The 14,553-nt window shown below is 38.5% G+C and overlaps 1 protein-coding gene across 4 annotated transcripts in view; it reads right to left on the bottom strand.

The window, feature by feature from the left end:
* Window positions 1-14,202, bottom strand: part of SMC3 (structural maintenance of chromosomes 3) — a 37,016-nt gene extending 22,814 nt beyond the window's left edge. The window contains exons 1-8 of one of the 4 annotated variants that reach the window (XM_053206899.1): window positions 14,044-14,189; window positions 13,259-13,612; window positions 12,970-13,045; window positions 6,660-6,707; window positions 4,989-5,048; window positions 3,074-3,145; window positions 2,619-2,698; window positions 2,272-2,350 (exon numbers count right to left, since the gene is read on the bottom strand). In XM_053206899.1, the coding sequence (XP_053062874.1) occupies window positions 2,272-2,350; window positions 2,619-2,698; window positions 3,074-3,145; window positions 4,989-5,048; window positions 6,660-6,707; window positions 12,970-12,978 (348 nt within the window). In that variant the 5' untranslated portion in view covers window positions 12,979-13,045; window positions 13,259-13,612; window positions 14,044-14,189. Of the gene's footprint in view, window positions 1-2,271; window positions 2,351-2,618; window positions 2,699-3,073; window positions 3,146-4,988; window positions 5,057-6,659; window positions 6,708-12,969; window positions 13,046-13,258; window positions 13,613-13,825; window positions 13,995-14,043 lie in introns of those variants that run through there. The other 3 variants (XM_027063035.2, XM_053206898.1, XM_053206900.1) reach the window with 3 other exon arrangements.
* Between the last annotated feature and the right edge of the window lie 351 nt (window positions 14,203-14,553).

Genomic DNA, 14,553 nt, shown 5'->3' with positions numbered 1-14,553 from the left:
CAAAAATGGTATGCTTTATTATTATTATTTAAAAAAAAATTTTAATGTTTATTTATTTTTAAGAGACAGAAACAGAGCATGAGCTAGGGGAGGGGCAGAGAGAGAGGGAGACAGAATCTGAAGCAGGCTCCAGGCTCTGAGCTGTCAGCACAGAGCCCAATGTGGGGCTCAAACCCACAAACTGTGAGTTCATGACCTGAGCTGAAGTCACATGCTTAACTGACTGAGCCACCGAGGTGCCCCATTATTACTATTATTTTTTAAGTAAGCTCTATGCCCCCAAGATCAGGAGTTGAATGGTCTACCAACTGAGCCAGATGAGTGCCCCCAAAATGGTATTCTTTAAATATAGATAGGTAAAAATAACTGTCTATCACAGGTAGTAACTAACATTAAATAAAACAAGCAAAAGCATTTTAAAAATCTTATTTAAAAATATATGGTGGGGCACCTGGGTGGCTTAGTCGGTTGAGCATCCAACTTCAGCTGAGGTCATGATCTCTCAGTTTATGAGTTCGAGCCCCACATCGGACTCACTGCTGTCGGCACAGAGCCTGCTTTGGATCCTCTGTCCCCTTCTCTCAGACCCTGCCCTGCTTATGTTCTCTTTCTCTCTCTCAAAAACAAACAAACATCAAAAAAAATTTTTAAATATACGGCAAAAAAACACAGAGTGGTACAAACTAAGTGCCATGCAACTTTAAACAACAAGCGTGAGTTTAACATATTCATAAAAATAAAGTTAGCCACTAAATGCAAAAATGCTGTCATGGCATTAAAAAGTGAAGTTACTCTAACACTTTCACATAAAGACAGAAATCAACTCTGGGAAAAATGTGGTCTATCAAAAGTATAGACATCAAAGAATCTCCTTTCAGATCCTTATCACTGGTTACCCCAATTATGCATGTTCATTCAAGTTGCTCACTTCAAAAATATTTAATAAATGTTTACAACATATATGCCACTCTGCTGGGCACTGGGAAAAGAGCAATGAACAAAACAAAGTCTTGCCTTCATGGAACTTACATTCTAATGGAAGAAGAAATAAATATACCAATACAGTATAATTATTATGAAAAAAATCAAATTAGAAAAAAGTGAAGTGTCTTCACTGGGGTGAAGGCAACATTCTTTTAGATGAAGTAACGTATGGATGGCTTAATATGAAATGACATGAATAGAAACTGAAAGTATAGGGGCCTATACTGTATGTTTGCAGGGAAGACTCAGATTAATTAGTCTTTCGTAATCAGCCTCTTTAAATTTTTTGTTTATTTTTGGAGTAGAGACAGAATGTGAGCGGGCGAGGGGAAGAGACAGAAGGAGACACAGAATCCAAAGCAGGCTCCAGGTGCTGAGCTGTCAGCACAGACCCCAATGCAAGGCTTGAACCCACGAGCTATGAGATCTTGACCTGAGCCGCAGTCAGACACTTAACCTACTGCGCCACCCAGTCACCCCGTTATCAGCCTCCTTTTAAAAAAATTCCTTGCTTCTAAAGATGGTCTTCAAAAACTTGCTCTGCATTTCCCAAATGTGAAACACCATACGTACTCTTCCTACTCAGTTCGGAATGCTAAGTTTTCGACACATATCTAAAAATGTCTCCAATATGAAATAAGTGGACATTTAAAAAGAACTTTCCCCTAGTCCAAAAAAACACTACAGCAAACTATGTGAACAATGCAGGGTATGTTCTAAGAAAAAGAAGTTATCTTAGATAAAATTTAAAGTATATGAGGAAACAATAATCAGCTGAAGTATGCAACTACTAAAAACTATAAAGAATATAATCTCTACAAGCAAAAACAATATACAGCATTATGGTAGATTTCTGGCAATGTAAGCTTTCCACCATTTTAACTCTGTGATATATTAAATAACAGAGTATTACTTTTAGGAAGTAATTTTCTTCAAATGCTATTTTTAAAGAATTTCTACAATATTCTTAAATATTTCCATGTGACTTTCACAAACCAAAATGTCTTCCAGTATAGGACACCTTATTAAGTGATACAGGTCACAACGAAAACAACATCCACTAACTGCTGAAAAAATTGAATCCCATTACACAGTGGATCTACTTTGTAATTTTATGGCCACATAAAAGGTAATACTAATATCTATACAAAATAAATCAATGAAAACAAGAGACAGTAAGGTCCATTTTTGCTTCAACTTAACCACTAGAATCTATAAGCAAATTCATCATTCAAGTGAATATACTCAGAAAACATTCTATAAAAAAAGGACATACAATATTTTTACCTTTCCTTGTTTTACAATATAATAAGGATTGCTTCGAGAAAAACCAGCACTTTCAAGGAGATTCATCACATCATTTTTCCTGTTAATAAACATTGAAAATATTTTTTCAGATTAATCGCCCAATAATAAGCAAAAAAATGAAGGGTAACTGCTGGGTTAAGGAACATGAGGGAGTATAGAATAGTCATGAAACCATTTATTCTACTGGCCTCAGAGAATCTTGATTCTTCTGTTAATGCTCTAAATTTTGGTTTGTTGACCACGAGGCATATATAACCCATATAGGAGTTAAGTAAAATACTTTTACTCTTTCATAAAGAAATTATAAATGTAAAGAAATTGCTTACGTGACCATTTTCTTGTCTAAGAAATACTGATCCTTTTTGGCACCAATAACTCTTCGAAGTGAAACTTCTTCTTTATCAATCTAAGAAAGAATGTAAAAGCCTGAAGTTAATTTCATAGTAAAAATGGAAAACTTTTCAGTTAATAAGGTCATTCTAGAGTCTGTAACCGTAACACTTATTTTGAAATTTCAATTCTCACTAAAGATTTGCTATGAATATCAATTCTTATGACAAAGATATTTTTTCACAACAACTTACACACCCTATTTGCTAGAATGTTCATTATAATTTTAGGACAAAATGAATATGTAAACCATATAGCTATTTTAACATAAACTAAATTATAAGAATTGTATTTAATACAGTTATGAATGTTTCAAAGGTTGGGAAAAAAATCAGCTGCATCAATAAAATTCTCAAAATTGTGACTAGAAAAAAAAAAAGCCATTACTCACTGGCAACCGGTTGTCCGAATTATCAAAAATAATCTCCACGAAAGCAGAAATAACACGAGGACCAGTACCCTCCTAAAACACGTAAAAAATAAAATTGTCATTTAAGTGGTATTTTCATATTCTTTTTTTTATTTTTTCTTTAAACACCTTTAAAGTTTAGTGCATGGCAATAAGCCTAATTCAATGGAAAAAAATTTCTATTGGGCTAGTATATATCCTAGAGCAAAGACACTGGATGAGGATAACAATACTTGTCAACCAAATGGTTTTAGATTCTGACTAAAAAAATGAAAACTATCCAAGAGATATCAAAGTCAGATGTACTTAGGTCTTGTTCTGAAAACCACTTTATTAGAACATAAGACCCCATGCCCACCTAATTCTACTTATTTGCTAATATCAACAACACTTTGAGGCTTTTCTCTTACAGACTCACTTAATGCTGGAAAGGAACCCTAACAAATCATATAATTACTGGAACTCGGCTTTTTTTAATTTTTAAGTTTATTTATTTATTGTTGAGAGAGACAAAAAGCGCAGGTGTACAAGAGAGCAGGGGAGGGGCAGAGAGGAGAGAGAATCCCAAGCAGACTCCACACTGCCAGCGTGGAGCCCAACGGAGGGCTCGATCTCACAAACCAAAGATCATGACCTAAGCTGAAATCCAAGGTTGGATGCTTACCGACTCAGCCACCCAGCTGCCCTGGCTTTTAAAACTAATTATTTATTTTTATTTACTTGTTTAAATTTGCTATATCCTATATAATTTTAAATCTGCTATGAAAACACACACAGTTAATATATGTCACATATACACCAATTTATGATGCTGCCACTCCTTTACCAAGTTCAGGTAATTTCCAGATTCTAGAAACTGTTACTACACAGTGATTCAATATAATAAAGAATGATACCTAAACAAGTTATTCTTTCAATGCCTATCTTAGAAACGTAAAAAAAATTTTTTCTATAGGCAACCAGTTGATAATGGTAAGAAAACAAACAAAATAAACCACCTTCCTAAGTGTGAGAGACTCTGTTAAGATATACTAAGGAATCTCACTTTCTCATTTTAAAACTATGTCATATTCAAACTGACAATAAATTTATTATTTTGTTATAGCCTTTTATCATTTTTTATCCTAAAATTTCTTTAGTTCATTATTCATAATGATCCAATGAAAAATTCTAATAATTTTCATTACTATAAATACACTTATCTTTCATATTGGGAAATGATGTGACCACTTGAGCTACAAATATGGATAAAATTATAACATGTTATGCTGTTTAGTTTGTAATGGTTCCTTCTCTATGCTCCCAATTAACTTCTGGTTCTGAGTCTCAAAGTTCCTAATTCCCAATTTCAAACTCTTCTCTCTTCAGCAAGCCTGTTTCCAGAGCATCACCAGACCATACTCTTAATAATTTGTATTTATGGGGTGCCTGGGTGGCTCAGTCAGTTGAGTGTCCAACATCAGCTCAGGTCATGATCTCATGGTTTTTGGGTCCGAGCCCTGTGCTGGGCTCTGCGCTGACAGCTCAGAACCTGGAACCTGCTTCAGATTTTGTGTCTCCCTCTTTCTCTGCCCCTCCCCTGCTCATGCTCTCTCTCTCTCAAAAATAAACACTAAAAAATTTTTTTAAAAAGAATTTCTATTTATATGGAAGACACACCCATTTATAGTAAAGTCCTACAATTTTATTACCATTTACATAAAAATTAGGCCTTTATCTTGCATTAATATAGTAGGCTAAATTCCATAGTAGAATTAACACACTTAAGAGAGACTGTACCATGTTTACAAAAGATCTGAAACTTGAACAAGTGATTTTATTTAACAGAATTAACAATATAGTTTTAAAAATACATAATGTCAACATGTATTGACAATCTCAAAGCAATCTCACTCACATGCAACAAAGCCAATCGCTGTTCCGGACGAAGATGACTGAACTCATCACTAAGAACAAACTGAATTGCTAAAAATACAAAAACATTAAATATTAGTATAGTCTCAAAGAAGCTTTATGCCTTAATTTATAACTTCCCATACCTCTATCAGGTAATGAACAAGGCAGATAAAACAGATTATCTATTTCATATATGCAAAAAATTGCTTGTATTTTAGACTAATCAGCTTAGAAATGACAAGAAAAATACTAAGAAGTTTGCACTGAAACATTTAAGGGAAGAAAAAGAGAACACTGAGGTAACAAAAAGAGGTAAGCAGAACTAAAATCTACCTCTTGATCAAAGTATACACTGAGTGATTAACACTTTGCTTTTATCCACTAGAAGTAAATAATATACATCAAAATATTTATTAACAAAATAGGACATATTCTTACCATATCCTTAGCAGGATAGTTTTGTCAAAAGAAATTAAACTAAGTGGGAAACACAGGGAAACAGTTCAGATTCCCACATTCTAATGCACTGTTTGCACTGCTCTTATCTTCTGTAAGAAGTCACTGCTGCTTCCATATAAAGTACCTAACTGGACCACCCTGCCCTAGAAATGAAACTCTACTCAGCTGTCCTGTTACCAGTTCACCCAAGAGACCTTTGACATTCCAAGAGTTGAGTACGCATGTATGAATGTGTATGTTGAGGGGAGAGTGGTTATCTTTCATAATCACCTTAGGGGAACAGATTCAAACTGCCTTTATCCGCCTGGAGATTATGAAATACTTCTACTCCAATCCCACTCACTTATCATCACCAAATTACAACCACTGAAGGGCTATAGATTTGTGAGCACAGAGGGATAGAACCTTTGCTCCTGCCAAGCCCCACCCCCTTTCCCTCAAGCACTACTCAAACAAGAGGTTCAAAATTTTTTCAATCTACTTCTTGTATAGTTCAAACCTGTTCAGATGTTTTCTCTCTCCAAAGGATTTGTTAACAGAGGCATTATACTTAAATGTATTTTATCTTTAGACTTTTCAAAGCTATTTACTATCTTCAAACTGACAATAATCTTTGTTGAGTCTCTAATTTTTTACACCCCTCTATCTTTCATAAAAATGATTTAGAAAACATTTTTTTAAAAGAGGAAACAGAGGGATGCTTGGCTGGCTCAGTCAGTAGAGCATGCAGTTCTTGATCTTGGTTGGAATTATGAGTTCAAGCCCCATGTTGGGTGAAAGGCTTATTTAGTTACATACATACATAATGAAACAAGAAGATGAGTCATTTTCCAAAACAATATTAACTATGTTGTTGCATTTACACTTGTATAAATATGCATCTGCAACATTTACATACAGCATTCAAGTTTAAAAAGCACTTCCATTATTATTATCTCATGATTCCCATAACCCATCAAAGTAGACAGGTCAAGTACACTTTTAAATTGCAAAGAGTACCCTGAAAGATTGTTTTGCCCAACCTCTCAGCTACTTAATCACTAGGTACAGAGTAGAACTCAGATCATTATACTCTACACTCCCTACACTAAACTGCAACCCTGTACGAAAAAGTATTTCTTGAGTTTCATACAGACATAATCTCAGAAAACCAATCTTTAAAATAAACTACGCCAAGATACCCAGGTATTAATATATTTAGAATTGAAAAAACAACACTTACCGTAAAAAAAGTTACTTTTTCCAGATCCATTTCTGCCCACTATAAAATTTCAAAAAGTACATGTTACTTTCTATAAAAACCAATAAAATTAAAACTTTACCGTAAGTATTAAAAAATTTATATTCAATTTTCTAACTTAACATCTTAATATCTGAAATTAAATACAAAGAACAGTGAACAAAAGAAATCCATAAACAAAACAGCTTTAATCACCAAATGAATGCAATTTTTGTAGAGACTTCAGGTATTTTTTTTTTCTTAAATTTACTTCATTGTTTATTCTTTTGCTTTTTCCTAACAAATAATATTTGGAATAACTAATATGTTACTAGGTTTTCATAATTTACAATCATTACTATGGACACGCAATTTTTTTTTAATTTTTAATGTTCGTTTATTTTTGAGACAGAGACAGACACGAGCAGGGGAGGGGCAGAGAGAGAAGGAGACAGAATTCAACGCAGGTTCCAGGCTCTGAGCTGTCAGCACAGAGCCCGACAAGGGGCTTGAACTCACTGACTGAGATCATGACCCGAGCCAAAGTTGGACACTCAACCAACTGAGCCACCCTCCCACTACTTGTACATGCTCTCTCAAAAGAAGTAAATTAAACAACAACAAAAAAAGTAGACATCATTCACTTCCAGATATAATATACTCAGAAGGACACATCATTTATGTAGTATTTTTTAAAAACAATGTTAAAAAAGACAAAGAAAGGCTATGGAAATGATCCAGATTAAAGAGACTAAATAGATATGACCACCAAAAGCAATACCTGACCCTAAATTAGGCCCTGTACTGGAGGAAAAAATACTATGAAGAAAATTTGGGGGTCAATCAGTACAACTGGAAAATAAACAGCAGATTATCGTATTAATGTCAAATTTACGGAAATTTACAAACTCTACCGTGATTATGTAAGAGAATATCCCTATTCTTAGAAAGCATACATTGAAGTCAACGGTAAAGGACAAAGACCTACATAACTTATTCTAAGAAAAAAAGTGTGAGAGTGGGTACAAATGATAAAGCAAAAGAGGAAAAAGTTAACAGGTAGATTTGGGTAAAGGAGATCAGCATATTCTCTGTACTGTTCCTATTTATACAACTTTTCTGTAAATTTGAAATTATCTCTAAATAAAAGTTTAAAAAGAGAATTTAGCATTCAAAGAATTACATATAGTTAAAACTGTAATGTATTCATAAATAACTTAAAACTTTAAATTTCCCTTTAATTACTCCTACCCATCAGTGGAATACTGTAAAGCAATTTCAAGGATGTTGACTAATAAGGAAAGAGATTCAAGACTTATTCTTAAAAAAAAATTTTTTTTAAACGTTTATTTATTTTTGAGAGAGAAAGACAGAGCATGAACGGGGGAGGGTCAGAGAGAGAGAGAGAGACGCAGAATCCAAAACAGGCTCCAGGCTCTGAGCGATCAGCACAGAGCCTGACGCGGGGCTTGAACTCACGAACCGCGAGATCATGACCTGAGCCGAAGTCGGACACTTAACCGACTGAGCCACCCAGGCGCCCCAAGACTTATTCTTAAGTAGAAAAAAACAGATTATCAAAAGATTATACTACAAGCCCACTTTTATTTTATTTTAAAAGGCTTATTGTGGGGCGCCTGGGTAGCTCAGCTGGTTGAGTGTCCAACTTCAGCTCAGGTCAGGATCATCCTCATGGTTCAATTTGGGGATTCCAGCCACCGGGCTCACTGCTGTCAGCAGAGCCCACTTCACATCCTCGGTCTCCCTCTCTCTCTGCCCCTCCCTGTTCTTGTGTGCACTCTCTCAAAAATAAATAAAACATTTAAAAAATTAAATAGGGGCGCCTGGCTGGCTCAGTTGGTTAAGTGTCTGACTTTGGCTCAGGTCGTGACCTCACTGTTCTTGACCTCTAGCTCCACGTTGGGCTCTTGTGCTGAGAGCTCAGAGCCTGGAGCCTGCTTTGGATTCTGTGTCTCCCTCTCTCTCTGTCCCTCCTCCACGCATGCTCTGTCTCTCAAAAATAATAAATGAAAAATATTTTAAAAATTAAAAAAATAAATAATTAAAAATTAAATTAAAATGCTTAGGGGGAGCCTGGGTGGCTCAGTCCGTTAAGCGCCTGACTCTTGATTTTGGCTCAGGTCATGATCTTACTGTTCATGGGAATAAGCCCCACGTTGGGCTCTGTGCTGACAGCTCAGGGACTGCTTGGGATTTTCTCTTCCTCCCTGCCCCTCCCTCACTTGTGGTTTCTCTCAAAATAAACTTAAAAAAAAAAAAAGGCTTATTTATGTAGATGTACATACACAAAGACTGGAGGCATATGGGGGTAGATCCAGTTTATATGTGCCCCAGAATCACCTGCCCCAACCCAAGCCTTAACTGCCTGTCAATGGAGAGATTCATTATTCCATCATCTTTAGGTTGTTTCAGCCTACCCTGGGTGTGCACTCAGGTCAGACCTGTGAAAATCCAAAAGACACTATATAGTTCCCTGACTACTTTAGGGGGTTAGTCCCCAGAGTAACACAATCCAAAAGCATGGAGGAATTAATTAATGCCCTGTGTAGTAAACTCTGACCAATCAGAGAACAGGAACTAGCAGACAAAGCCGTCTCCATTCCTTTCCAATCTGATCTTTCCCAGGCGTGGTGGGTTCACAAAGACTGTCTGGAAGTTATCCAATATGACCACAAACCAGCTGAACCTTCTTTATAAAGCTATGACCAACTTTCCGTTTTACTCTTGCCCTCAGACTGAACCTTCCCGTTAAAGTATTATTAGTTGCTGAGTGGGCCTTGGATTCTGTTTTCTAGGAAACCAAGGCTAATACAAGTATAGGTTGTTAATATTAAGAATGGCTATTGCTGGGCAGGATTACAGTTTAGTTTTTTCCTTTCAGCTTTTAAACTCTTCCATAACGTTCTACAATTAACATATTTCTTTTGTTAAAAAGCTAGAGACAAAGTAACCTTAAAAAGGTGTATGTTTGGTAATTCAAACATCATTCAACTGTTCAAGCAAGAGATTAAAACACTGAAGATCACCAGAAGATACAGTTGCCTTCAAATCTTTGTTTAAGGTCAAATCATTAAATAATCAAAGTACTATGCTTTCACAGGATATTTTTAATGTCAATCTCAGTCTACACTACTTTGGGTCTTTCCTGTCTTTAAAACATGTTTAAGCAGTTGGGTGCCTGGGTGGCCTCCTTGGTTAAGTGTCCAACTCCTGAGTTCAGCTCAGGGCATGATCCCACAGTTCCTGAGATAGAGCTCTGAGTCAGGCTCTGCATTGACAGTGAGGAGCCTGCTTGGGATCTTCCCTCTCCCTCTCTCTGCCCCTCCCCTGCTCATGTGGGTATTCTCCCTCTCTCTCACTCAAAAAATAATAAATTTTTTAAAAAAGCTTAAAAACCTTAAAAAAAATGTTTAAGCATAAAATCATATTAGGTTTGTTAAAACAAAAGAAAAAACACTTAGACAATTTACTCTGTAACTGTTACTGTTAACAATACTAATGTAAACAAAGTAGTAAAACAGTGGTCTCTTAATAGCTAAAACAAAAATACTTGATAGATTCTACAAACAATCTAATCATCATAATAAAAGTCATCATTTTACAGCTCATAAAATTTTACCATTGATCTAATTAAGATATTCATCTAGTTTAACCTGTAATATAAATCTAGCAATTATATTTTAATAGAATATATAATTTTTAAATAATTGATATCTAGTAATTATTCATTTTTTTCCATTTCCAAAGATTTTCTGATTGATGAAAATCAGAAGGCACTTGTAATCAAAATATAAATAAAATACCAGAACAATCAGGCTATCCTTGTGGCACTTTAATTAAATTAACTATTCAACAGGTACAGCAGAGGGTAAAAAGTGTTTTTTTTTATAAGTTTATCTTGCACATGCGCATGGGGGTGGGAGGGACAGAGAGAGAGGGAGAGAGGATCCCAAACAGGTTCTGCACCATTAGCTCACAGCCCGATGCGGGGCTTGAAACCTCCAACCATGAGATCAAGACATGATCCAAAACCAAGGGTCAGATGTTTAACTGACTGAGCCACCTAGGCGCCCCCAAAGTGTTTTCTTTATTCCCAACTACAAGGCTGCAACTAATGTACTGAGGTCAGGTTTTGTTTTTGCTTCAATTTTTATTATTTTTTTAATATGAAATTTATTGTCAAATTGGTTTCCATACAACACCCAGTGCTCATCCCAACAGGTGCCCTCCTCAATACCCATCACCCACCCCCCATCAACCCTCAGTTTGTTCTCAGTTTTTAAGAGTCTCTTAAAAACTCCTCCTTTTTTTTTTTCCTTCCCCTCCCCCATGGTCTTCTGTTAAGTTTCTCAGGATCCACCTAAGAGTGAAAACATACGGTATCTGTCTTTCTCTGCATGGCTTATTTCACTGAGCATGACACTCTCCAGTTCTACCCACGTTGCTACAAAAGGCCATATTTTATTCTTTCTCATGGCCACGTAGTATTCCATTGTGTATATAAACCACAATTTTTTATCCATTCATCAGTTGATGGACATTTAGGCTCTTTCCATAATTTGACTATTGTTGAAAGTGCTGCTATAAACATTGGGGTACAAGTGTCCCTATGCATCAGTACTCCTGTATCCCTTGGGTCAATTCCTAGCAGTGCTATTGCTGGGTGGTAGGGTAGATGTATTTCTAATTTTTTGAGGAACCTCCACACTGTTTTCCAGAGCGGCTACACCAGTTTGCATTCCCATGCCTCAATTTTTAAATTTTATTTCAAAGTATAGTTGACACTTTTGCTCTCAATTTTTAAAATTTATTATTTATTTCAAAATAAAGTAGATTCTCTGGGAACATCAGCATTTAGTGTTTGCCTATTACTGATCTCTATATAAATCTCACCTTATCCCATGCCACAGAATGAACTGTGTTACTCTCTCATTCATATGTTGAAGCCCTAACCCCAAATGTTATGGTATCTGGGGGGGGGGGGGGAGCTTTGGGAGGTAATCAGGATTAATGAGGTTGTGAGGGTGGGGCCTTCATAATGGAATTTGTGCTCTAATGAAGAAGAGGGAGAGAGAATCAAACAGTCACAGGAGCCTGATGACAAAGATGGTGACTTTCAGGGGATGCCTAGGTGGCTCAGTCAGTTGAGCGTCTGACTTTGGCTCAGGTGATGATCTCACTTGTCACGGGTTCGAGCCCCACGTCAGGCTCTGAGCTGTCAGCAAAGAGCCCGAAGCCTGCTCTGGATTCTGTGTCTCCCTCTCTCTCTGCTCTTCCCCCACTCATACTCTGTGTCTCTGTCTCAAAAATAAACATTAAAACATTAAAAACAAACAAACAAAAAAGATGGCGACTTCCAGAATGTGACTATGCTGGCAGCCTGATCGTGGATTTGAGCTACCAGAGCAGTGAGAAGATAAATTCCTGCTCTTTAAGCTACCCAATCTGTATTTTATGGTGGACTTAGCAGTCTAATATACCAATATACCCCTCAAGGAAGACAATGTATAGCTTAAGTCTATTTATAGCACATTGTTTCATCTAGCCTTTAAAAATTCAGCAGAATGTCAGAAAACACTTTTGCTGGCTGTATCAGCAAAAAATGGACACTATCAACTGAAGAGTCTTTAGACTAAATACTGTACTGCAGGACAATAATCGTTTCAGTCCTTTATCCTCATACATATACTTTCTCATTTAATTTTCCCAACAGCCCCTATAAGATAGGTATCATTAGCTCTTCATTATAAATCAGAAAACTAAAGCCCCTCAAGAAGTCAAGTTTGAAAAAGAGTATGTGTCAGAACTGGGACGTGAAACCCATTCTGTTATGCTCCAAAGTTTATGCTCTGCCCACCAAGCTGCATGGTCTGACCTTAAATATTAGGAAAGAAAAAACCCAAGAACAATCAAATTTGTGAATAAAGAATGGTCATCTCTGAAATTAGACAACAGTGGGCGTTTTAACCAGGAAATGACATATCAAGAAGAGTATAGCTCAAATGCTAACTTTAGTGTCATTCACTATAAACGTAAAGCTATTAAAAGACACTTTCACACCTACCAGGCTACCCAAATGAGTAACTTGTGCAAACGTTTTAAATATATAAAGTAAGCAATACATCAGTGCAGACTAAAAAAAAACAGAAGTTATTTCATATAGAAGAAACATGTATAAATTCATAGAATATTCAAAGCCAATTCCCATCTCAAGCCTAAATATAGACCGAATTTAAATGGCTCTATAAATATAAATCTGATCTTGGAAACCATGAACACTTACCAATAACATTATGCTTTGAACTGAAGGGATCTACAATTGTTTGATCTCTGTAACTCCGAAAACCCTGGATGATAACCTAATAAATAAAAGATACTTTTCAGAGAACACACACTACCAGAAGAAACTCCTAAACATTCTTCCTTGGCACTTCTCTCTCTGGTTTCTCATTTAATGCAACATAGAGAACTTTCCATTTCATAGAAGAAAAATTCATTTTGGAAAGTGGCGATTAAAAAATCTTCTAAAACGTCCGCGTTTATCGGTAGCCAGGGCCAGTGTTGTAAGTCACCTGTTAAAGAACTCTCAAGAGCAAGTACATTGTGTAAGTAAGGTTCGCTGGAACGCTGAACATCCCCGAGCTACAGCGAAAAAGTGTGTCAAGCAGGCCGGTCGGCCCCAAGCTTTCCTGACTCCAGGAGCAGTGGGCGCTTCTCTCGGACACGCCGAGCGGCCAGAAGGAGCAGACGTTCCAAGAAAGGGGTGCTGAGAGTCCAACACATCCAACAGAGAAACTTTTCCAAGAGTGCGGATGGGTTCATCTTTGGGGTGGACTCTTGCGCGGGAAGACCATTTTGACAGAAGTAAACAAGTGAACGAGGCGGCGCTACATACTCTGCAAGGAGGAGGGTCCCTTTCCCGTCTCCTGTAATTCGGGGACAAAGACCCCGGGCTAAGCTGACACCCCAACCTGAGCCCTCCCAGGGATGCCCCCGGGCCCGGGGGACCACCTTTCCACACACCCCGCGCAAAGGGCCCGCGCGGGGCTGGCCCCGGCAGGACGACACAGCTTGCCCGCCCCGCCGCTGCCGCCCCCAGCCCGCCCCCGACCCACTGGGAAGGCCCGGTCCCTCCAAACCTCTCGGAGATGCTACTCCCGCGGACGGACGCCCGGCGGGGGAGGCCCGCGCCGCGGCCCCGCGCTGGCGGGGCGGGGCCTCTCCCCTCCCCCGCAGCCCGCGTCTTGGGTCCACCCTGCCGGGAGGCGGGAGGCCACGGGTCGAGCCGAGACACCCCCGCCAGACGGAGCTGTCCTCACAGGCCCGCGAGGGAGTGGGCGAGACGCACAGGCCTCACCTGTTTTATGTACATGATTCCGCGCCCCTCGCCGGGGAGAAGGCCTCCCCACCGAGAAGCGACAGCGCTGCCGTGGGGTCCAATGAGGCGCCTACGAGACCCCTCCCCCAAAGCGCCGCTCGCTCCCGTCCAGCCAAACAAAATGGCGGCGCCCGCGGAGGCGGAGTCCGCGCCTTGAACGGAACCATACTCGCGGTCCCCGCAGAGCGTAGGGGGAGCCGGGGTCCCATCTTCTCTTTACTTTTGGCAAAAGAAGCCTTCTAAGGCTCTATTGAGTGGATTTCATTTGATTGTTGAATTTTCAGCTGAACATTTCCGGAGAATCAGTCTGAAGCTTCACTCGAAAAAGCCTTGATCGTGAGATTTGCGCAGAGTCCCTCCGAGCGCGGAGCCAGTGGTTGTGCCCACATGGGGGGAAAGGTTCGGCGCCAAAGCCAAGTGTTAGAGTCGGGGGGCCAATAGCGGAGCTTGCCGGTGGCCACGTGGTCTCGGGCTGTTTAAAAGTGGGCA

The sequence above is a fragment of the Acinonyx jubatus genome, chromosome D2 (assembly GCF_027475565.1).
Source record: "Acinonyx jubatus isolate Ajub_Pintada_27869175 chromosome D2, VMU_Ajub_asm_v1.0, whole genome shotgun sequence".
NCBI classification, from domain to species: Eukaryota; Metazoa; Chordata; class Mammalia; order Carnivora; family Felidae; genus Acinonyx; species Acinonyx jubatus.
The sequence above is the reverse complement of the archived record's forward strand: the minus strand, read 5'-3'. Positions and strand labels throughout refer to the sequence as shown.